General features: G+C 36.3%; 1 protein-coding gene across 3 annotated transcripts in view; it reads right to left on the bottom strand.

Moving 5' to 3' along the window:
* The window catches only part of BICC1 (BicC family RNA binding protein 1), a 302,810-nt gene that overhangs the window by 179,550 nt on the left and 96,453 nt on the right, over nt 1-26,807 (bottom strand). For all 3 annotated transcript variants that reach the window (XM_040485072.1, XM_040485073.1, XM_040485074.1), the window contains exon 2: nt 19,236-19,282. In XM_040485072.1, the coding sequence (XP_040341006.1) occupies nt 19,236-19,282 (47 nt within the window). The remainder of the gene's footprint in view (nt 1-19,235; nt 19,283-26,807) is intronic.

Here is a 26,807-nt window from a genome sequence, read left to right as displayed (position 1 = left end):
TTTTCTCCCTATATTGTTTAATAAATATATGGCCACCTTAATGTCAAAATATCAATTCAGGTGGGATGCTTTTTCACAGCAAGAATCTCTTAAAGTAGCACAAAAATGTTAATATACTTAACACCACTGTATTATACACCTAAACATGGTTAAAATGGTAAATGTTAATTATGTGTATTTTACCCAAAAAGAAAAAAAAACCCTTAAGTGAGGTTCTCTCCATATAACCACATTATTAACCATGTGGCCAATTTATTCTTCATTGGAAAGTATAAAAGCTATTGGTTTCCTAAAATACAAGTGATAACCTTCACTGTACTATTAGAACTTAAAATTACAATTGATTAGTCTCTGTAAGACTAATCAATATTTGACTAGCCAGGGCATGAAGGCACCGCCATAACATTTCCTTTCAGATGCTGTCATTGCTTGAAACTATTCAGCAACAGTGTTCATTCAGGCAAAGCAAAAAATCAACCTAGATGGCGCCAAATCACCCCCTTACATCAGGAAGACAAACATCTGCCTGAGAATTTGCAAAAAGCCCTAGAAAAATTCCAACATGAAGAAAGGGCATGACAGCAAAACCACAATCCAAGTGTTGCCCTGATTTAAAAGGCAAACAAAACCCTGATAATGAATAGCAGCCATCACATGACAGAGCTTTCGTAAATCATTTTCTGGGGACCAGGCTTTTTAGATTGGGCTAAGTCTTTCCCTCCCTCCCTCCCCACCCACCCCCCCACCCCCCGCACTTTGGCTGCTCTGTAAAAAGAAATTATTAAGTTTCTAGTCTATTCAAAGCAAATTATTAAAATTTAGCTGTCTCCTGAAATGCCTTTGTTTAAAAAAACTGAGTTCTTTTCTATTTGATGCATTCATCATTTAACAAGCCTTTCCCCCATTTCAGTACCTTGTTCCTTTCATAGTTGTTCAAAATCATTCATTATTTGATTTGCTTATTTTCTTGTATTTTGTATGTATCCTTCAGTAAAATTTCTACTTGTTCTATAACAGCAGAACTTATGTCTGATTTGTTCACCACTGTATTCCTAAGGCCCAATACAGTGGCACACACTAAAAGGCTCAAAAAAAAATCTTTTTAATGAGTAAATTCATCACTTCACTCATTTGATCCACAATTATGTATTGAGTAACTTTACTCCATGGCTACAACAACCATATTAAGATTTCACAAATGTCTATAAGCTGCATTTTGGTCTCTGGGATTCAAGAACTCCAAAAAAGCAGAGAAAGACAATCTGCAGTTTCTTTAGAATCTAATAAGTTATAACACCTTAAAATTTTACATGTAAAGAAGCCACAATACAGCTTTCCTTCATATGAATTAAGACTAGTTATTACATTTCATGATAGCCCTACCTGATACAGGTGAACATTTTAGTACAAACACTCTACAATAATGATTCTTTCTATAAAAACAATACCTTTCAATATCCAAATAGTAAACAAAATCTGTAAGAAATGTTGTCACCAAACAAAGGCAGGCATTGTATTATGAGCCTAGAGTGAAAACTAAACTGTGGATTCTTTTTCTCACCCAATCCTTTCCGAGCCACTTATATTGCTTAACTTAATATATATTGCCTCTACCAGAAAAGGAAATACAAAATAATGTTTTCTTATGCTTAATTAGAAATTACTATTTCTGCTTAAAATTTAGTTAACAAGAATTAGTTGTGAGGCCAGGGACAAATCTTGAACCCTTTTTTGTACCTGACCCCATTTCTCATTACCCCCATGGTTTCCAGGAAGATTAACCTGGATTAATTTCAACAGGGGGCTTGCTTATCAAAACTGCTTTAACAGTTGAAGGCCTTCCTGCTGCCCTATCTTACTGGGAAGTTTAGGAAAATAAAAGCCTTAGAAAATTTAGGAGTGCTACATAAATCTCACATGAAGAACAAATCTGTTTTGTGAGCTGCTACTTGGACCCTGCTTTGATTTACTGGGAACACATACAATATAGATATGGCTCTTACTTCTGTGCACTAAAAACAGAGCATCACAGCTTTAGAGACTGGATAATTCTGGCCCTCCCTTAATGAATAAGGAACCAGAGACCTAGAAGAGGTATCTGGCACTGGGATTATCTCCTCCTTTCCCCTCATCCAATGCTCTTTTCATAACAACTAGCTGTCAGTAAACGGGTACAGTAGCCTGGAGCCTCCTTTCTCATTACCACCATGCCACAAAAACACTGGGGAGGCTGACGTGACACACATAGCTTTTGCAGGAAGGAACTTTCAAATCTATGAACTCTGGGTGACCACATATTGATGCATATGTGGCAGTGAGACACTGTTCTGTCTTGGAAGCTCTGAGACCAAAAGGAGGGCAGGAGAGTTTGGGGAGAGGAGCCAGACACAGGAAGAGAGCAGAGAAGGCAAGAGTCCAATAAATCAAGTGTTCTTTAACTGCAGCTTGAGTTCTTCCAAATTCAGAACCACATTTCTTATTGGATATTTTCTAGACATTTTTTCAAATGGTCTTTTAAAAACCTTGCCATACTTACTATAAAACACAACTGTTATTTTCTGGAATGTTAAGGAGATGAATAAAAACAAAAACTCCTAGCTTACAGGCAATTTTACATGAAGCACCTCACTATTTCTAGAATGCATGTGATTCTTAAAAAGGCACAATTTCTTCAGCCCTGATCTTTCTCCTGAGCACTCTACCTACATATCCACCATGACTTCAAGTCAACATTTTTCTCTAGAATAGCTTTCCTACTAGGTGTTACTACGTCTGTCCCTTTCATATTAGAAACCTTGAAGTCATCCTTAATTCCTGTGTTCTTCATTCCACCAGATCCTACCAATATTCCTCATTTTATTTCTGATTCCTGTAAGTCATGGGGATGAAAGGCACAGCACAGGGAATATAGTTAATGGTATATAACAGCACTCACTATATGGTGACAGATGGTTAGCTACACTTGTGAACACAGTATAACACAGAATTGTCAAATCACTATGTTGTACACCTGAAACTAATGTAACATTGTGTCAATGATATTTCAATCAGAAAAAAATTAATTAAAAAATAAAAATTACATAAAAGACATTCTTCATTCCCATTTCCTCATATCCATCCCTTTATCTTCCTGCCTCATACCTCCCCAAAGTTCTCAGGCCTTCTTCCCCTTACAGATACTATTTAAGTGGCTTCCTCCAGCCACCACAACACTAAGTTACCTGACCCCCATCTAGTCAATTGTGCCTGTACTAATTTAATTGTCAGTAACAACATCCAGACCTATAGATTCCCAATAAGTACTGCCACTCACAGTCAACAACTAATAGAATCTACTGTCTTAGCGTGTCCCTGCAGAGGTATAAAAGTGCTTTGCATTCCATATTCACTAAAAGCCTACACACCAGTAATGATACGTGCCTCCCACTACCCATCCCAGCAGGTCAATGGGCTATAGAATGGGGAGTTCATAAGTAGTCTTCAAAGGACTCTCCCTGCCTCAGAGCAAAGGGCCATGAAGCCACAAGCTAAAAGCAGAGCCTGTGTGAGGAAGGAAGACAATGCACATCAGAACCAAGATGGCAGATGCTTGTGGCTGAGACATGAAATGTTCCTTGAGCCACAGAGAGAACTGGCAGCTCCTGAATCAAGCTGCTTGGATTTTCTTTTTATCCTCTTATGCCAAGTAAAACTAAAAGAGTTTTGGATCCAGAATCAAAGTTCAGCATGCCCTGATAATTCTTTATTGATAGCAAACCTTATCCAGACACAGCCTATCATTCCCTGACAATTTTCATTTTCATAACAAAGGAATAACAGTATTTCTAATAGTAATTAACTATCCTATTGCATGAGAACTGAACACGATCAACACCACCACAAGAAAAAAATGAAAGAAAAAAAAAAACTCCACTAAGGGAAGAAAACATTTACTGTAAAATGTAAAAAATATAAACATGTTTCAATAAACAAATGAAATCTTTTCTCAACATAAGAATCCAGAAAGTAGTATCCCCAAATAAAAGTTATAATCATTCAGTTCTAAACTAAGAAGAGTTGCCAACAGTATTATGGTTTTTTTTCCAAGCAACTAAAATCATGGAGTCCCATCCCAAAATGATAAAACCCTGCAGCCTTTCCTTAAGCACTGACATGGAAGGGTCTCTCTGAAAAATCACATAATCTCTCACCCAATGCTTTTCAATTTCAAATGATTTGAAACTGTTCAATTTAAACTGATTTTAACATCAAATCTATGAGGAATTGTCCCCATTTTGTAAGTAGGAGAATGGAATCTCAAATGACAAATGACTTGCCCAAGTCATTTGTTAATGGGCTGAGATTCAACAGATCTCATGGCTCCTGGTTTAGTGTTCTTTTTAATACTGATCTCTCTTAGTTGTTTCACTTGCTGACTGCTTCAAAAGGAAGCATGGCATGGCATCGAATCAGGGTAAAGAAAAAGGGATAAAGAGGAGAAGATATGAAGAAATATACAATATAAGCACCTCTGGAACATTCAAATTTTAAAGACTGTCTATATTCTCAGACAAGTGCTCCCTAAGAACCTCCAAAGCATCTTTTTTGTGTATGTTGGCAGAGTGGGGAATAAGACAGCTCTATCTCTTATTGCTTTGATCTGTTTTAAATATCAATATTTAATTTACTGTGTTTTTCCACTAACAACAAAGACATGAGATTTTTATTTTTCCTGATGAGCACAAAGATTTTTAAAAGATGTGACTTGTCAGTGTAACTAAAAAGAAAAACAAAAACAAAAGGAAAAGAAAGATGGTGAATTGAGTTTCCTCCCACGCTTCAACAATCAGACAGTTATAAGACTTGGACAAATTGCTTAAATTCTCTAGGCCTTTCCTCATTTGTATGCTAAACTAGGAAATCTCTATGGTCCCTTTCAGTCCTACAATTTCATTCATGATTCTAAGAAGTTACTCAGCTCCAACCATGCACACAAAGTAATGTGTTAGGCCCCAAAATACTTGAGTCATCAGAAACTAGTTGGACTATTAGTATACCAACTCAAGAAACAGGACAACAGGTAAGCAAATTAACTTCTCAATAAAATCCAAAGTGATGCAGATATATAAATACAACACATAAACAAATGAAAACTGTCAATGTGCGATGGGCCAGTCCAGAGGATGCCACAAAATGGCGGGACTTTTAGCTATACAACTGGAAAGGTCAGAGATCAAGATGAGAAAATGACTTTCTAAGTGGGTGGTATTTTGATCTATAGCCATTACAGTCAAGAATGATCATGGCTTGGGGGTGCCTGGGTGGCTTAGCCAGTTGAGCTGCCAGCTTCGGCTCAGGTCATGATCTCACAGTTCATGGGTTGGAGCCCTGCATCAGGCTCTGTGCTGACAGCTTGGAGCCTGGAGCCTGCTTTGGATTCTGTGTCTCCCTCTCTCTCTGCTCCTCCCCTGCTCATGCTCTGTCTCTCTCCTTCAAAAATAAATAAAAACATTAAAAAAAATTTTTTTTAAAGAATGATCATGGCTTGGGGATGCCAAGAGCTGATATCAACCAGTTAAAATTATGAAACTGGAATGGTTTGAGGAGCAATGGGAGACAAAATTAAATAAGTAGGAAAGAACCAAATATAATTAATATTCAGTGCCAAAGGTAGAAAGCTAGCTTTATCTGGGAGGCAATGGAGAAATGTTAAAGAAATTCAGAGCACAGATATAAAATGATAACAGTTGTGTTTTAGAAAAGAATCACATACTCTGAAATGATTTACACTCTCATCCTGTCATGAGGCCCACTGAGCAAAAATATTTTTTACTAAAAGTAAAAATATACTTAAAAAAAAATATTTTTTAAAAAGTATAAACTATATCACGTCCAGTCCCAAAACACATCTTGGTTTTAAAAAAAAGAAAACAAAAGAAACAAAAGGAATTTCCAAATGATTCACAGATTGCTGAATTCTGTAGACTAGATTTTCCCAAAAAAGTTTTTCATCAAATGATATTGTGAAGTGCTGCATATAAGAGATTTACCTAACAAATTCACAAAATGCAAATAACTAGCATATTAGAGGCTATAAGCAGTCTCACAGGAAAGAATCTTTTTAACTATGACAGCATTCCTCAAAACTTATCATGGAACTTTTAAAAATATGATACTTATTAACATAATGCAGAACTAGTGTTTCACAGTACACCCTCTTGGAAATAATACCAATAAATAACACTTAGTCCTAGGAGAATGATACTCAACAGAAAATGAAATCTATTAGTAACTGACACAAACACACACAAAACACACAATTACTTCCCTTTTATCAGCATTAGAGATCAACATGAATTTATAATTTCTGTTTGCACTTGTCATTCTCCACATCACTGGTTCCCAACTTTGGCTGTATATTAAAGTCGCTGGCAGCTTAAAAAAAAATTACTAATGCCCTAGCTTTACTTCCAGAACAATTAAGTCAGAATCTCTAAGTTTGAACATCAAGAGTTTTTAAAAGGTCCTCAGGCAAACACACACCAAGGACAGTTAAGAACACTGCTATAGATTCAGTTTACCAACACTAAAATGGCTCAGAGTTTGGGAAATGAGAATAGGAACAAGAATTCCAGTTAATTCAACTAGAAAATCTATTCCTGAAAAACTGAGTATTGGCTATATTTATTCTGCATATGATACTGGATCTCAAATATTCTTGGCTTTCTCTTCTATTTCTTCATCATTATGTTGGTGGTTTCATGCTAATACTACAGAATGATAAATTGATAGTCAAAGATTTCTTTAAGGGTGTCTTTAATTTTATACAAATAGAATCAAATTTTCTATTGTTTGCCAAACTTGAACTGTTGGTCTCAGAAGTTTTAGTTTGATTTCCATAAAACACAGCCAGAATTAAACTGCAAAACCAAAACTTTTAACTGTCTTCCTGAAAAATACATTTTTAAAAAAATACGTATCAAAGAAGGTTCAGGACTTACTTAAATGATGCTATTTGTTTTATAGCCATCATTCCAAACTTAGAAATTTTATCACCCAAAATGCAATGAAGGCATTACAGTAGTCAAAACTTCATAGTTTCAAATCATAGTTAAAAACTCATCTTCCTGGGAATGCATTTATCATCCAGGAAAGTAGTGGGAAGAAGAAAGTAATAACACGTCACTAAACCCAGCACTTACAAAGAAGTCAAAAGTTGCAAAACAATTTATATTGCAAAATGTGTAGTTATCTTTTTAAATTTCATCATCTTTCAGTAGACAATGAATATAGATAACAGGATCTCCTAAATTTAATCTGAATTTCAAATCCTTCTACTCACCCTCTCAACCTTTCACTTGGATCTGTGCATAACTAACTTAGATGAAATGATATGATGATATATATATCACTTTCAACTCATTTGATTTCTGGACCATATGTCAGAGAAATGGTCTCCCCATCCTTTGTTTTGCCTTTGCAAAGGCACTTAGTTGGTTCTTTCTGTCAAGAATGACTTTCCATTTTGCCTCCAGTAAGACACTGAAGTCATGAAATCACAGGTCTGGAAGACATTTTAACCTAACCTAATCCCTGCTCTCTGTCAGAAATTTTTCCACAAAGTCCTAATCTAATCTTACCCAATATACTCAACATACTCATTTCACCTATCCCTCATATCCTACTCAAACACTTTCTCCTCTAGATTGTGACCTTCTTAAGGACAGAAGCTATATGGCCACCTTTTCCCTCTACAGTCCTACACATGGACGGTGCCTAGCTCCCAGGGAAGGCAGTAAGTATCTCATGAGTGGCATCCTATTGTAAGGCCAATACACAATCATTCACTCTAGCCCCTTCTTATAAGCATTTCCCCCCTTTGCTTGAAAACCCTTTGAAGGTGGTAATTATTTCTTCTTTAGCAGTCCCATGGACCCTAGAAGACAACAGGAAAGTTTTTAGATTCACAGATTATGAGGTAGCTCATCATATTTTTCACGTATGAGAGGGATACTAAAGTGGAGTGGTACTCAGATGAGAAGAAACACATATCCATGTTCCCAATAAGTACTGAAATACACTATTTCCTCAATTTTGTTAATATCTCCCTCTCAAGGTACTGACTGAAGACAAGAAAACAGGCTCTCCAAACCTGCAAACCTAGGGAATATACAGAGCTTCTCAAACAGCACCCCCTGTTGACTTACAACCATTGTCTTCAAAGATCTCATAGAAAAATTAACAAGAAGTTCTATTTAAGAAAACAACTTCAAACTAAGTTAAACATTTTCTCATTCACAGGGGATTAAGGTTTCCTGGTAACTCTCAAAGTAAACAGGCACATGGGAATTGAAACTGGGTTTTTCTTTTTTCCTCTTAAAAAAACTAATTGATGGTGAAGTCAAGAAAAAACTGAGAAAGCAACACTAAAGGTTCTATAGATTTGCCAATAGTTGGTTTCATCTCTAAATTCCTTCACTCCCCACCTATCATCACTTTAACCACTAAGAAGTAGAAAATTTGAATGACTGACCGATATTCTAGGGTGACCAAAGTACTAAAAGTAGTGAATGCTAAGAAAGAAAACACATATTTATTTACACACTTCTCCTAGCATTCTGATTACATCAAACAAAAGAAAAAAGAAAGGCTATGTAACCTATTTTTTTTTTTTACCACTTAAAGTGTAAAGACAGCTCTTTCAAGAAGGAATTTATACCCAAAGAAATAAAAAACTACAAAAGAACTAGTTTAGGATAAGCCACAACTGCTAAACATACAAAGTAAGAGAATAACATTCAGAGGATTTAATAATTTAATTCAAGGATCATGTTACATAAAGAGATGTAAAGTAACAAAAAGTTCTTCTCAACCACAATTAAGAACAGAAAACGTTTCATGCTGTACTAATCCCTCTGTGTGTTGGCTGACTACAATTTCCCACAAATTAGGTATAATGTTGACTGAAACAATATTAATGTTAATGGCCAAGAAGAAGGAAATCCCACAACAAAATCTTTTTGGAACACAGGGACAGCACAAGCTTTTTCCACCTAAGATATTAATAGTGGTGACCTTTCCTTGAATAATGCTGGCAACTGACTAGCAAAAAGAAACACCCTAAAGAAGAGTACTATTCATATATAGTACATATATAAAGAGTGTTCATCATACACTGGTGTAGTGTCTTTTTTTTTCATGTTTTAAACACACTATGGTATTGCTGCTATATACATAGTTTAGTGACAGGTTTTAAGAAAATTTCCTTATGCCTCATCTAAAGAGCACTGCTTCTTTAAAGATAAATTTTTTAACATTTATTTATTTTTGAGAGAGAGCGACAGAGCACAAGCGGGGGAGAGGCAGCGAGAGAGGGAGACACAGAATCCAAAGCAGGCTCCAAGCTCTGAGCTGTCAGCACAGAGCCCGACACAGGGCTCGAACTCAGGAACCTGAGCTGAAGACGGATGCTTAACCAACTGAGTCATCCAGGCACCCCAAACACAAAATATAATTGGACCCATTCATTGAGGAGTTAAACTACTCTACACACACACACACACACACCAAATTTTGTTAAGTGTGAATGCCTAAACCTTTTGAAGAGAGGGCAATTGTACAATTATTCAAGTAACTGAATGGCTTTTATGCATTTTAATCCAAATCTTGATTACAAGGCCTCACTATTTCTCAACTACATAAGAAGGGGTGAAGCTACAAGTACACCTACAGATCAAAATCTAAGAAGCAGCACAAACTGCCTGCTCTCTGTAGGGGCTCTCTCACTTCTGGCCTATCTGCTTCTCTCTCTGGCTTTTGTTCCATGTTCCCTTCTGTGGATGGGCTTCTTCTGCTTACTCACAGCTGCTTCTCCCTTATCATTCCAGCTTTTAAATGTCTAACTCAGTCCCCCTGGATTCTCCCTCACCCCGTGCTAACATCATGACCTTTCCCATTCTGTTCCCACTATCACTCTGGGTCTTAGTTTCCCAATTTGTTAGAGATTAATCTCATTAGGTGAGTTTTCAGAGCCCATCACACTGGTCATGGCCATCACTGGATCCCACATCTAGACCCATCAGTGGTGGCTAGATGAGCTGGGAAGCAGAGTAAGGTAGTACAAAACATGGCTTGCTCCTCTTCTTTTTCACGGTAGGCTATGTAGGAAGGCAGGCATGTAATGAAGTACAATTCAGACATACAAACAAGGTTAAGGGTTGAATTCCCCAAAAAATAAATTCCAAAAATAATCTACCTTTTCTAAAAGAAAACACAAAATATTAAACACATCAAGAAAAAAGTTGTTCTTAAAAAAAAAAGAGTCCCAAAATTTAAGAAAGGGCTGATTCAGGAGATTACAACAAACCATTATTTCAAGTTTTATAATAGCAAAATATCAGAGATACAAACTTCACAACAACCAACTTAATGTGATTTTGAAATCTGATTAAACAAGGTATAAAAGACTACAAAATCCATGCCATTTATTTTACTGCATTAATTTGCCTCCAGCCTTTTAGTTGTCTCCTCTCATGCACTACAACAACCCTAACTCAGAACCCTACCTAGCAAAACTTGTAGCTTGACAGAACTTCTCTCAACTATAGAAGCATATAGCCCACCCAAGAGGGTATGAGAACTGCTGATTTAAAGAAAATCATTGATGTTTTACTAACAGGAGTCAAAAAAAAAACAGTCAAACAAAGTTGGAAAAGCACTCTTCAAGTGAGCTGCCACCAACTAGCTGCCTGACCTTGAAAAAAAAATCAATCCAAGACTAATCAGAGCACTGTCTAGAAGAAAAAAAATGCCATCACCACATCCAACTTTAAAATGTGCTAATTTCTGTGAGCCCATTTTAGGTCAACAAAGTTTAAGCTCTTTATTAAATATCACGGCATTCACTTGAGTCACACTAAATGGCACTACAATGACCCCATCAATTTTATGGACTGTAATCCTTCCACTGAGTCCTTTACTCTAGAACAACCTTGAGTCCATAGTGAAGAAAGAAAATCATACAGGAGTTCTGACTAGTGAGTCACAGAAGCCAGGTGAAACCTTTCAGAGAGATGCTTTCTATAGTTCCATATGCTGGCCACCATAATGGCCACATCATCTCCAAGCCAAATGTTAGGTCGAGAGAGTAGAGTGACAGACAGAGCAGTAAGCAATACCTAAGTGGGCCTTGACCTGCCAGTCTGAAATCAAGTATCTTCATTTTATGTTAGCATAAATATTAGCTAGCAGTGAATTGGGGCCAGCCTTTCTTCTTCAATTGGGTGAAGAATAGCAATAAATGCCAATTCTTCATGTCTGTACCAATGCACAGCACCTGAAGATTATATAATCTTTAGCTACTTGAGGATCCTATCAATATCACAGATATTATGGCCTCACTATAAAGGTACAGGGTATATCCAAAATGTTGTACCCAGATATCACTGTCAGATTTAAGATGGAACACTGATCCTGCTCCTGAAAGTGAAGAGAATGGTGAGAGGTCTGAAAATTAAGTCATATGATAAATCAGAAACTAAGTATCTTTAGTTGGAAGAAAAGAAGGCATAGAGATGTTGTAAAAAACCATCTTCAAAAAATTTTACACCTCCAAATAGCAAAACAAAAACAAATGGGGAGAGCCTTTCTAAAAAGTTAGCATTCACTAAAAATGATGTGCCATATACACACACACACACACACACACACACACACACACACACACACATATAGTACAACTGTTGTGATACAGAAGGAACTTCAGTACTTGATGGGAAGCAGAACCAGATGACTTCTCAGACTTCTTTCACCAAAATACTGTATATGCTATAAACTGACAACAATTCATGCATCCATGAGCAACCTCAAACTTTTAGCAATCATGATTTGTTTTGCTCCATGAGTTGGTAGTGGCTGATCTTGGTTTTAAAAGTATTAGCTGTCCACTGCAGGAAAGTAGAGAGAAAGAATAAAAATGAACCATAATCTCACAGCCAAGATAATCACTGTTAACATTTGGCATAATTCCTGCCCCAATCATTTTTCAAGGCATAAATATATGTAAGAAAATTTGAGTCAAGCTATACCTTTTGTCCTGATTTTTGCATTTATATGATCATTTTCTCAAGTTGTTAAATATTTACCAAAAAAAGCAAGATTTTTTAATGCCTATCTAGAAATATAAAGTTTGTATATAGCATATTAGCATATTTCAAGCATACATTAGGCACTTGGGTTATTTTTAGTTATTACAAATATTATCACAATGAATATCCTTTTAGATTGATCTTCAGACACATCTCCAATGATGCTGTATGTATATACAAGACTGAATTTGTCTTATGCTATCTTAGATATAAAAACAATTTGAATCATATGACAACCAAAGGACATAATTAAATATACACACAGATACAGACTACCACAGCAAAAGCAAGTCTCCTGTGACGAGAACTAATCAAACTTAATCCTTCCTCAAAAACAGGTAATGCCACTATCTTGAAAAACTGCTTCTGACCCACACAAATATGCTTATATCCATTTTTTAGTGTAATTCTGGCTTATCTGTATAGTGTGAATATTGTCCTGAAATCTTAGTATCAACCATAAATAAAGAAGTTTGTATCTCAATATTTTAAGAGAAATGCTGACAATTATAGGAATTAAGGACTTTAATCCATTCAAGGAGAACATTTTACAAAATAATACAAAAGCCTTTTTTTTAAACTAAGACCAATAAATCATTTAACTAGACCTTTCAATTGCAATTCTACTCCAAGTATGCTGAGTGTCACTATTTAATCCAGAGTCCTGCCTGGTGACCCTTCTTAAACAAACCTATGTTCATGAATTCAACTGGATTTTCCATATGACCCAATGCTTTGAGTTTGGTTTCAAGAAGAAAGAAGAATATTTTTACTGGAAAAACCTAAACTCTCACCAGCTACTGATTTAAGATTATTATTCACTTAAAAAAAACTGTGGTAGTAATTAGGGCATATTGACTACCATCAACATACATTTTACAGGAATCTTAATGACATTCCCCATTCCATGGTTGCAGAAAGAGGAATAAAAAACAAAATACGGTTTTCATAAAGCAGTTGTATGAAATGGCAGCCAGAAATGAAAGCCAAAATACAATATGATGATGGAAATCTACAGGTAACTATACAGCATGCTACAAATATGGGCCCAACAGCTAAGCTTCTCATGCCAGATAAAACACCAAGGCAGACTTGAGAAGACCAGAAAAATGGATGATGAATAAGTCACTGAGATGGTCCTTTTCTTAATCTTTTCTCACTCACCTTTATCTGCTAGACAGAAGAGAGAGAAAATTATGAGGCATAAAAATAGGATTGATTCTTATCTTTGACAACTTTCAAAAAGATAACCAACCTGCTTTTAGGGGTTGTTCCGTTTTTCTAAGCCTTATACATGGTCAGTTATCCTTAGTTAGTCAGTAATAGGAGAGAACCATGATGACAAATTCTCTCACTGAAACTCACTCTCAGGGCCACTCATAATCTCTGAACATTAGCTTCAAGGCTTAACTGTCCATTAGTAATGACATCCATTAATGATCACCTTTGCATAAGATTAGAACCAACACTGTAACAGCCCTCTCCACATATCTTCAGAACCATGACACCAAATACTCACTGAATACACATCTTTTCATAACATTTGAATTGTGAGCCATATTAAAACATTATCTATAAGATTAGAATTTTAAAATATCCCAATTTTACTTAAATCAAATTTCAAGGGCACCTGGGTGGCTCAGTCAGTTAAGTGTCTGACTCTTGATTTCGGCTCAGGTCATGATCTCAAGGTTTATGGGATGGAGCCCTGTGTCTAGCTCAGCACTAACAGTACAGAGCCTGCTTGGGATTCTCTCTCTCTCTCTCTCTCTCTCTCTCTCTCTCTCTCTCTCTCTCTGCCCCTCCCAGCTCCTACATGCACACACTCTCTCTCTCAAAATAAACAAACATTTTAATTAATTAAATTTGATTTAAATTGTTTAAGTATAAAGACTCAGTGTTAGAGAAAGTATATCATGTGTGACAGTTAATTGAATTCATTTTTAAATAATTAAACCCAAACTTATTTCTATTACCAGAGGAATATGATCTATTCAACATACACAAATAATGACCAGTCGAAAAAGTAGAAGCAATTCTTTAATTTCTACCTTAGCCCCTGCCCCAGTAAAAAGATTAAAGAATTCCTCATCTAAGATCACCTGAAACACTCATTTGGTAGAGGGAAACAAATACTCCTTCCACAATTTTCTCCCAAAGACAACACTTCCTACTTTCCAGTCTCAAATGACAAAAGTAATCTGTTTGAATTAAAAGGATGAGTTTGAGGGTACTAAAAATACACCACATAAGCCACCAAATAGTATCTTATTTATGTTAGTCTTATTGTTTAGCTCTCATGAAAAGCCATAGTTTATGGGTCATTTTTCCAAACTGACACATTTTAAGACTATAAAAATATCCCTACATTAAAAATGTGTGATGTATACTTTGGGGAGAAATAATGTATATAACCTGATGCAATGGAAAAGTTGGCTTTCAATTATGATGCTGACTGGATTTAGTCTTCTTCGGCCATTGGGACTCAGGATTCCTAAATAAAGCATGGTGCTTTGATGAGTCACATTTGCAGCACAATCACTACACTCATCCCCACCTAATACACTGTAACACATTTTCCCCTCCCAGATCTGGCCATAGTTATTTCACAAGAAAAAAAAAGCACTGATTAAAAGGAAACAGGACAGACAGTGAGTAAGCCATGAACAACTGCCCAAAGAGCTGTAAAAATCCTGGCAGAATCATTTCCATGTGTTTCAATTAAAGTTGCCATGAGAGGTGGAAAACGAACTAGAGAGAATACTGATAAAGTTGTATCCATTCCCTCCCTTTTATAAGTATAGTTAGAGCCAAAGAATAAAAAGTACAATTATTGGAGATCTTGCAAAGTATTCATACAGGAAAACATTTGGAATGTATCCAATGAAAACATTCTGACTTATAATTCCATCAGCCAATCAGAGAATATTTTTGAAAAGCACTTTATATGCATTTTTAATATACACAGAAAAAATGCTAAGGGTTTATAAACAGTAGTTCTCTTTCAAGGATGGGATGACAGATTACATTTTTTTAATCCTTCTTGTGTGTTAATTATAGATTTGTTCTAGACAATTTAGAAATGACTTGTAATAAGGAAAAAAAACAAATTTAGTACAAATGACTAGGCAGTTAAATATACAGAGGAAAATGTGATAAATAACATTTACAGTTTTAGCAATTTTTTTTCTAATTATAGTAAATTTTTCTACAGAATGATTTCCTCCATTAAGAAGTGTTTATAGGTTGAATTGTGCCCCACAAAATTTCTTATGTTGAAATCCTAATTCCCAGCACCTCAGAATGTGACCTTATTTGGAAACAGGGTGACTGCAGATATAATTAGTAAGATGAGATCACTGGGGTGAACCCTAATCCAATATGACCACTGTCCTTATAAAAAGAGAAAATTTGGATACAGAGACACACACAGGGAGGATGCCTGTGAAGACAAAGGCAGAGATAGAGATAACACATCTACAAGCCAAGGAACACCAAAGATGCCAAGCAACCAACCAAAAGCTCAGGGAGAGGAATGGAAGAGATTCTCCCTCACAGTTTTTGGAAGGAACCAACTTTGTTGACACCTTGATCTTGGACTACTACCTCCTGAGCTGTGAGACAGCCAATTTCTGCTGTTCAAGCCACCCAGGTTGCAGTACACTGTTACAGCAGCCCTAACAAACTAACACAAAAGGTTTCAAAGCACACCACAGGAAGACATTACACTTTGACCACACACAAATAGTTTTGTCATAACTATTGGTCTTCTGGTAGATAGTGCTTGCAAAATCAATCCTTCTTCCATATGCTCCTCCTCCCCCCTGTCCATTGCTACATTTAGGGAAGGCTACATAACTAAATTTTCTCCTTTGGAATATGAGAAGTAACATACACCACATTCAGGCTTTAAGACTGGGGTACACCCCCTTCATACTCTTCCTCTTTCTCCCAGCTCACATCTGAACATGGTACTCACCCAGATCAACCACAAAGATGAGATCCATGCCCTAAGGAGTAGCAGAGCTACTTCTTAGAAGGAATATGGGTCTTTAACTGACAGCATGGGACAGAGCCACCCACGAAGCAGGAATATGCTCCTTACAATGTCACATGAAAGTAAAGGAAATAACTCTGTTCTTTAAGCCACTAAATTATTGGGTTTCTCTGCAATACCAGGTTAGTCTTTTGCTCTAAGAGAGCATCAGGGGAAATAAAATATTCCTAACACATGCAGTAAAAGAGCATATAGAAAACCAGGTAAATCTCTGAAACAATAAATGTGACTCTATAGGAGAAATTTAAGTATAAACTGCTACAGCTCCAAATCTGAAACAATGTATGTGATGATCTTAGTAGTCGTTAGGCTACAATTGAAAACCTTTGAGGGAATCTGCCAATCCTTATCCTTAAAGGCTTTTTTTCTTAATGATATTTTAAATTTATTTTTAATTTCAAATATTTTCATGAGAATAGATTTAGTATATGATTTTACATATATTTTAAAGGTACAACAACAACAACAACAACAACAACAACAACAACAAAGTGACATATAAAAGTCTCCTCCAATCTCCTCTCTAGGGAAAGCCAGAATAAAGATAGGAAGGTAGCCTTCCAGACTTAGAGGTTATAAAATAATAAACGTGGTCAAGTTTTAAAGTCAACTCAAGAGAGGTTTTAATTTGGGTTTGTGATACACACCTAGAGTCAAAACCAAAACATATTTTAATAATAAGCATATGGAGCCTTCATATCTGCCTTACTCTGAGAAAAGAAAATTAATTTCCCACAGATGTTAATGACCAGCAATGTGGCCTATTTCTTGTTCTTAAATTCTTCCAAAATGCCATTATGTGAAACTGAAATACGTGTGAAACTAGAAGCAAGTTCTTGGAGAACAATTCCATACTTCTCCATTACTTCATTCTACTGTAGATGAACCACAGTGTCTACTTCGGTCTGGTCAAACACTGAAAAGTACTCTTCTGGAATTTGGGGTGTTTGCCTTTTATTAAAGTTACAGGTTTTTCTCCCCAGGGTGTTTACCCAAATCCTGTATGGACACTTATCAGGAAGACACGCTATTGAACTAAAGAAGAAAATGAAGAGATGTAAATTACTCCCATTTAGTTATTCAGGACCTCATTAACCTGTGACCAAGGATGGAATCTATGATTCCAATTCGTGGTTTGGTGGACGCACACATGTTCCTGGATTCAAACATGTGTTTCTATTTAAACTGCTGGAATGTATATATGGCTCCACAAAGAGTGATAAATATTAGCAAATCTTCTAAAAATGAAGGTCCTTTATGACCACATACACCGTATTTTGATTCAGCTTTTAAAATGTCTCAGTCACACAAAGCTCAACAATCTGCTTTTTCCATCTATCCACAAGTTAAAGAACAATGAAATAAAATCCTTCCACAGATCACATCTATCTGCACCTTCTCAGTCAACCCAAGGCAGATCTGTCATTTTTGCTATGTGTCTTCTTTGTTCTTCCTCACGGCAAGCCTGCCTTAGGTAAAAGGCGGGGCAGGGCATTCTGAAATGCTCAGGTACTGATATGTTGGATATTAATCACTAAGAGATAATGCCAAGTAAGGAGCTTCCGGTATAGTACCGAAACTTCAACAGCCTGAGCCTAAAGAAGGGCTGGAAAACTATTTCTGCCAGCACAGCATTTTTAAATTTTAAAAATTTAACTCCCTTTTGAAAAGGGCCCCCCCATTCAAATAAGGAACTTCATCATATAGGATATTATATCTCACCATGAACTATGAATTCCTCAGATGTCATGTGTGCAAGCCAAAGGTCTGAAGTGTGAATGCCACAGGAATCCTTCCACCCCTGTTTAGCCTTCTTACATTGTGTTTCTCTGCCTAGAATGCCTTCCCAAGTCTACCTCTTCTCTTAACTACTACTCATCTCAGGAACTCAAGAAATCCTTTCTCATCTTCTAAAGCCCCAGTCAAGTGTTTAACCCTCTATAGCCCCAGACTGTCCTGCTATTTATATGAATATTGTCAGACACCAGACTAATTTCTTTAAGGCAGAGACTATGCCTTGTTCGTTTTAGTCTCTTTTGTGTGTGGAGTAGAGCAAGTGGTAAATAAATACTTTCAGAATGAAGAAATGCCAATACAAGCATCGGCTCTGAAAATATTTGCTTACATATTCCTGGAAGAGAATGCAAAAGTTAGCAAACAAAACATGTAGCTCACACAGAGGCAAGAGAATAAAGAGGCCATAAAAGGCCACATCTGGTTACACACAGGTTGATTTTTCCAAAGGCTGACGACCCTCCCCAGCGTTATTTAACTTCATCTATACTTGCTGCTTTATTTCACTCCAGGACACCTGTATATTTGTTTCTACATACATGCTTTCTGTATCCCAACAACAAAGACACAAATATAATAAATCCAAATAAATGAAAGAAGAACATGCACTTGAGTCAATTTCTTTGAAAGGACAGACATCTTCCCTTATATAAAGCACTTATTTTAAAACAGAGCTGACTAGAAATAATCAACTGCTATTCATAGTTTCCCATATTCCTTTTTCAGTCAGGTCCATTCTCATTTCCCTTTGTTATATATGACTAGCCAGACTGGCTTCACTGAAACTCAGAACTCTCAGAAGACAGGGACAGATTGAACATGGTTACCAAGAGTGAGCAAGCAGGTCTAAAGGTGCATCTTTTGTCGATTATATTATCCCACCTGTGGTCATGCTTACTGGAAATGAGGAAAGCTGTGAGGGATTCCTCTCCATGTCTCAGGTCAGGTATGTATAGGGGTAAAAAGAAATAGGGGGCAGCAGAGAAAGAATATAATCAGGACAGCCCACGTGGCGGCCTTCATTGCCTCTGCCTCCAAGCAAAAATGTCCTTAGATTTGCTCAGGAGGAGCAAGAAGTTAGAATGGTTATGTCCCAAAGAGCATCTCACCCTTTCTTTCCCCTAAACATCTCCAGCTGTCTCATGAAAATCTATTCCCCTTCATATGGAAGGGGAGTTTTTAGGAGTTTTGAGTATAGCCACTGCAACATGCTGATTTCTCCTTAATTATCACCAAGGCAGGAGTACAAAGCAACTTACCTTCTGAAAAAAGTCTTCCCCACTTTTGCCTTTTCCTTCAGCAGCAGCTGGAAATAAAAACATACACATTTAAAATAGTTTCTTTTCAATCTCTGTATTCAAAAACCTCTCAAGTATCAGGTATGAGAATACAAAAGTAAGCAAGATGCCATTCTTGCTCAGTGACTGCCAGAACAGGCTTCATTTCTGATGCAAAGCTGGTAAAAAACAAAACACTAATCCAATCAATTATACATCTTTAGATAATTTCACACTTTTTTTTTTTTTTTTTTTTTTTGGTCTGGAAGATTCAGGTCTCTCTTTTCACACATTGATGATTATAATCTCATCCTTTCATAGTTAAGGAACTACATGAAGAAATGCAACTACCAAATATAACCAACTATAGTGTTCTAAGCACTTCCTTTTTGTTCTATGCTTTGCAAAGACTATATAATCTACTTGGGTTTCAGCTGGCATCATACTACTTCAATTCACACTTTAATTCACATTTATAAGATAAAGACAAAACAACATGAGGATTAAATAGTAATAGTGAAGGTCACAGACAACAATAAAACTTCATGGGAGATTAATTAAAAGGTCATTACATTTGAACAAATTGTTTTTATATGTAAATGGTAGCCTATAAATACATGAGAAACCCAGTTTTCTACATTCGAAAGTCTTACAACTCTGTGAACCTTTTTTTTTTAAGTTTATTTATTTTAAGAGAGAGAGTGTGTGCGTGAACAGGGGAGGGGCAGAGAGAGAATTCCAAGCAGGTTCTGTGCTGTCAGTGGAGAGCTGGATGTGGGGTTCAATCTCACGAATCGTGAGATCATGACCCGAGCCAAAATCAAGAGTCAGATGCTTAACTGACTGAGCCACCCAGGCACCCGATGTGAACCTTTTTTTAAATCTGTAGAGAGGAGTAGGCAATTTGACTAAAAGGAAAGAGGGACCAAAGAGACAAAAGCGCCTTGCTCACAATAGCCTCAAATTGCATCTTTCAGAAGGCAAACACCAAACGGGTCTCAAATTCAGGTGCAGGGTGGAATAGTGGTTAACTGGAGAAGCCACTGGCCAAGACAAGGAAACAAGCTGGAGCAAGAACTCTTAGGCAATGAAACCTGGAAGACCATGGTACCCCAAACACTTACTGGTCAACACTATCAAGGGGCACTGCATGTACATGCATATACATGCATGTATGTGTGTCCAGGACGCTTATAAAATTATTAAAGACTCTTGTGTGTCAACTATACTTCAATTTAAAAAATTATTAATGACCCAAGAAAGGTGGCAGGTGATTCTGTTAAGTGGAAGACTCAAAACTCAAATAAATTCCCTCAAAAAAAATAGCAAGTACTAAAATATAAATTTTTTCACCAATTTTAATCTCACAGTTAAAGACACCTTCTACAGTCTTGCAAAATGTGTATTTTTATCCACATGTTTGCATCCAAAAAACAGAATTCAGAGTACATGTTTCTGTGATTTCCAAAGACATTCTGAATAAATGTATGACAAGAGCTAAAAAGAAATAAAAAATTTAAAACTGTATTCTAATGGTAGGCTAAACAATAGCCTCTCAAAGATAGTCATGTCCTAATGCCTGGAACCTCTGAATATGTTACTTTAAGTGGCCAAAGGGATTTTGCAGGTGTGATCAAATTACATTAAATTATCTTGAGACAGGGAGATAATCCTCAATTACCCAGGTGGGCCGCATGTCATCATATGGGGTTCATTGTAAGAGGGAAGCAGGAAGGTCAGAATTCAAGAAGGCAATGTGACAACAGAAGCAGAGGGAGGGCAGGACATGTAACAAAGAAAGGAGAGGTCAGAGGAGAAAGGCATTAGAAATGCTATACTGCTGGCTTTAAAGATGAAGAAAGGGGCCACAAGCTAAGGAACATAGGTGGCCTCTAGAAGCTGGGAAAGGCAAGGAAATGGATTCTCCCCTGGAGCCTTCAGGAGGAGCATGGCCCTGCCAACACCTTGGTATATCCCAATGAAACCCATTTGAGACTTTGGACCTCTGGAACTGTAAGACAATAAATTTACATTATAAACCATTATACTTGTGATAATTTGTTACAGAAGCAAAAAAACAAATACACACACACACAAACAAAACAAACCTAATACATAATGCCAATACTATTTCTACTTTCTGCACAAATACCATACTTTCTACAGCATGAACTGAGCAAAGACATGTGAGCATTTCAAGCACACATTTTCACAAATACATTCTTGGTAGTTAACTCTACAAATTATGATTTCTACTCTCTAATCTGGAAATATGTCAATATTAATAAAACTTTTAAAAATACAAAAAGCAAATTTGAACCAAAAGAGCAAAAAAATTTATTTCCAAATAAACTGGAAAATGTGGCTGATTGTAGCTAGAGGGACAACCTAGGCAAGATAAAATGACAGTGCCCAAACCTAATGACACAAACCTAATAACAAGTGCCTTGGGGGCACTTCAACTCAGCCATCTCTTAGGCTGCCTTTATCTCTAAAGCAAAAAAAAAAAAAAAAATTGAAGGGGCCCTACTCGATAACAAAATTGCTTGGCAATGAAAATTGCACAGCAGGGCACAAAGATGTGAGAAAATTCTAGTGACACCAAGGAAACTCTTCTTTGAAAAGAAACTTTAGAATCAAAGATATTTCCAAAAGCCTATCAAGCAAGAAAGATTCACCCACAGGGAACTCCTTCACAACTTATAATTCATCACTTTAAATTTCCTATTACAATTACAGTTCATTACAGACATTTCCTTTAGGGCATTTATTTTGCTCATGATAAACTCATTATGTCACAACCTTTAAATCCCCCTTCATTTGAAGTCCAGCTAAATAGACTTCATAGAATGGCCTTTCAATCCCTGGATGAATAAAAAATGGAGGGGGTGGGATTTCCTTAGGCTCAAATTATAACTATGTTCCAGAAAAATATCTAAAATTTAACAGAAACCTGCACATGTAACCACCTTATGATTTCCAGGGGAAGAGGAGGCAGGGATACTCATTAGCACCAAAAATACTCATACCAAAATTCTGTGGCCTTTTTCATTCCAAGTGTTTATGTATAAAAAACTCCAAATCTGAGACAGATTCTCCCCTAAATCTAGAGTAATGTCCATTCCTGAAGCCCACAATTACCCTAATAAAAAGACTCTGGTTGGATACTTAATGAGATCAATGTCTTAAGTATAAACCATGGTTAGTCCCAGTCACTGGCACGTTACAGTGACTATTCCTTATCTCATTTCCGGGTTGCTGGGTCTCCTGAAGGACTTTTACTGACCCCATGCAAGCAAAGCTGCCAAGGTTAATATGTTCATTTTAGAGATGCAGAAAAGAACAAAAAGAAGTTCATTCTTTCATTCCATAAATATTTAAGTCCTGTGCTGGTGAATCAACATTGGCAAGGCCCTGACATTCAACTTACGATCTTGGCCTATATTTTCACAGCCTCCCACTAGTGAGATAAAGCCAAAATCAAAATTTAATTTTAGTGACAACTTTCCCAAATATCTTTTCACAATCACAACTCTATCCAAACTAAACTTATTAGAAATTTAACTTAGCTGTTCTCATTTGGGACAATGTACTAAAAAGCTACTCATTTTACTCTTAAATCCAACACTACAGCTGGGCAGCTACTGCCAGGCCTGAAGAGTGAACGGTGCTTCTAGGAAGACCATCTAAGAATTGGATTGTAAGAAAAACATGAGATATGATAATATCTTGACTCAATGGCTGTCTTTTCATTATGGTTGGAGGGGCAAATGTTGCCTGTGAAATGAGCCAAGACATACTTGATGTCACAGCATTCCTTGACCTTTGAAGTCTAATTCTATTCTGTGGTATAACAGTTCTACTGAGTCCTCACACTCTTATACACTGATACACTCCTACCTTTTATATTCCATAGTAACAGGAATACACATATAATGACTTAGCAGGCTTTTCCTAATGTCTTTATAACAGACTTCTGCCTGATGTTCCAAAATGTAATCATTTGATTGTAAAATCCCTGGACTATACTTGCCAATGAAAGCAGTTGTCTTTATTTTCATGACATAGAATTCCAGGAATAAATTACTTCAATACTACTGAAACATAGCTTCATAGATTGTGCAGGTAAAGCATTTCATATTTTAAGCTGAACAATTCATTTTTATGTTTATTATAATTTCTCCAATGTTTTGCCATATTTTATTTGATATTTTTGCTTCACAAGAAATATGGGATGGCAAAAGCCATAGCCAATAAAAACAGCAAAAGTTGAAACAGGTGTAAACTATTATACTCCCCCAAACTACAGGGCAAGTCTAATTACTGAATTAAAGGGTGGGGAGGGGGTAAGCTCGATTTTAAATTCTTTGTAGGGCATATGGAAACTTATTTAAATATCCTTTTCACTCTGAAATGCTTTTCCATTATAACATCTGATGCTTTCTGGAGTCAAATCTAAAAACACAAGGACTAAAAACAGTATGGAGTATCTTTAAACACTCCCGTGATAGGCAATGGGTTTTTCCCTCAACCCTGTGGAAACTGAGCCAAAAAAAAGTTCAAATTATAAAATAAATGAGAAATAATACTTCAAATTTATAAAGATTCAAGGCATTCCTCCCTTTTTCTTAACACAAACCAACTGTAGCATATTTGCAACTAAGAAGGCTGTTGTATGTTAAGGTCACCTGAAAGATAAATGTAACCATGTAGGTAGCCTCATTCTCCCACAAAAATACTTCACTAAAATTTCAAAACATTCACTTATTATATCAACTTAATCAATATGCTTAAAAAGCTTTGCCAGATATTTTATTCTATATAACACAGTTTTCAGAAAACTTCCATGACAATGGGGCCAACTTCACTGAAAGAGGAATCACAAAAAGATGTAGAAGATGCAGTTGCTATATACTCCCAGAAAACTTTACGTGCATGATTCATATCTAACACTCTAGAGTGGCATAAAAAGTTCTGAGAATTGATTGAGGAAATAGACATTAAGCTTACTTTTAAAGTTTCTTTAATTCTCAAAGTCATTCAAATACCCTAGTCAACCAAAACACTCCAAGTTTAAACATCAGTAATGAATAGTGTCTTCTGAATGTTGTATATCACATTAAGAATGAGGAATTTCAGGCCTCATCTTTCCTAAAACTCTCTACCTGCTTTCAGAGTCCACAATTAACAAATCAAACTCACCTGCTCTAAAGACAAAACAAAACAAACAAAAAACACATGTAGGCCTGTTAAGAAAAGGGAAACAGTCGAAAATATTTTTTTTTTTTCTCAAAGCAGTGGCTGGTAATTTGAGGACAGTTTTCTTCAATGTTCTTCTTAAATACTGGAGGGTTTTTTGTCTGAGTTTTTTGCAGTTAAAAATTCCCACGTTTAGGAGAGATGGGACAAAGATGGTGGCAGAGCAGGAGGTCCCTATGCTTACCTTGTTCCAAAAATTTAACTAGATAACTTTCAAATCATGCTAAATCCCCCACGAATCAACCTGAAGACTGTCAGAAAAAACTCCACAACACAAGGTAGAGGCCACATCAAAGAGCACATGCAGCACACATTAAAGATATTCCTTGAAGCACGAGGCCCTTGGGAACAGGGGATACAACACTACAGGGCACTACAGGACCTCTCTGTCATAAGGTTATTACCTTCAAGAGTAGGATACATGGCTGAATTTTCTAACACACAGAAGCAGGCCCAGAGACTTAGACAAAATGAGAGAAAGATGAATTTGTTCCAAATAAAAGAATAGAACAAGGCCACGGCCAGAGATCTAAGTGAAATAGATATAAGTAATATGCATGATAAAGAATTTACAGTAATGATTACAAAGATACTCACTGGACTTGAGAAAAGAGTAGAAGAAATGAGTGAAACACTTAACACAAAGATAAGGACTAACACAGCAGAAATAAAAGGCTCAATAAACGAAATCAGATACACTCTTGATAAAATAAACAGCAGTCTGGAAGAAGTAGAGGAAAAAATCCAATGACCTAGAAGACAGAGTAACGGAAAGTTATCCGGATAAACTAAAGAGAGAAAAAAGAATTATGCAAAATTAGAGTAGACATAGGGAACACAATGATTCCATCAAAAATAGTAACATTCATATTACAGGAGTCCTTGAGGAAGAATAGAGTGAAAACAGGGAAGAAAATTTATTTGAAGAAATAATAGGTGAAAACCACCCTAATCTGAGGAAGGAAACATATCCAGATCCAGGAAGCACAGAGAACACCCAACAAAATCAACAAAAACAGATCCACACCAAGACATATTGTAATTAAAAAGGCAAAATATAGTGATAAAGAAAAAAATTTTTTTTTAATTTTATAGAAAGAATGCTCAAATGGAAGAGAGGGGCAGAAGGAAAGAGAGAGAGAATCTTAAGCAAGCTCCAAACCCAGAGCAAAGCCTGACACCGGGCTTAATTCCACAACCCTGGGATCATGACCCAAGCCAAAATCAAGAGTTGGAAGCTCAACTGACTGAGCCACCCAAGTGCCCCCTAAGAAAAAAAATAATTTTAAAGCAGCAAGACAAAAGAAGATAGTAACTTACAAGGGAAAACCAATAAAGCTATCAGTGGCTTTTTCTGCAGAACCTTTCCAAGGCAGAAGGGAGTGGCATAATATATTCAAAGTGCTGAACTAGAACAATCTGCAGCCAAGAATACTCTATCCAGCAAGGCTATCATTCAGAACAGAGGAAGAGATAAAGAGTTTACCAGACAAACAAAAAATAAAGGAATTTTTGACCACTAAGCCAGCCCTGTAAGAAATACCAAAGAGAACTCTGCGAGAAAAAAGGAAAGACCAAAAGTGAAAGTATGAAGATACCAAACAAAAAAGCAGTAAAAATGAGTATTCCCTTTTTTTTTATTTAAAAAAAATTTTAATGTTTATTCATTTTTGAGAGACAGAGCATGAGTGGGGGAGGGACAGAGAAAGAAGGACAGAATCTGAAGCAGGCTCCAGGTTCTGAGATGTCAGCACAGAGCCCAACATGGGGCTCGAACTCACGAACTATGAGATCATGAGCTGAGCCGAAGTTGGATGCTTAACTGAGCCACCTAGGTGCCCCTAAAAATGAGTATTTCTATAAAAAATCAGTTAAGGTACTCACAAAATAAAAGAATGAAAAATATGACAATACATACCTAAATGTAGGGAGGAGAACAGTAAAGAATGGGTTCAAATTTAAATGACCATCAATTTCATATATACTGCTATCTGCAGATGTTATATGCAAACTTAATGGTAACCATAAATAAAAAATCACTAATATATATGTAAGGAATAAAGAAAAAGAAATCCATATATCTTACTAATGAAAACCAGCAAACCAGGAAAGAGAAAGACAAGAAAGAAACCAAGAAAATCTTTAGAAACAATCACAAAAGAAATAATACAATAGCAATAAATACTTACCAATAATTAAATGGACTAAAGAATAATAAATAAATAATTAAATGGACTAAATGCTCCAATCAAAAGACATAGGGTGTCAGAATTGGTTAAAAAAAAAAAAAAAAAA

This window comes from Herpailurus yagouaroundi, unplaced genomic scaffold (assembly GCF_014898765.1).
Source record: "Herpailurus yagouaroundi ecotype Mexico unplaced genomic scaffold, PumYag 163, whole genome shotgun sequence".
In the NCBI taxonomy this organism is placed as follows: domain Eukaryota; kingdom Metazoa; phylum Chordata; class Mammalia; order Carnivora; family Felidae; genus Herpailurus; species Herpailurus yagouaroundi.
Note: the sequence above shows the minus strand (reverse complement) of the source record. Positions and strands in the feature narration are given on the sequence as shown.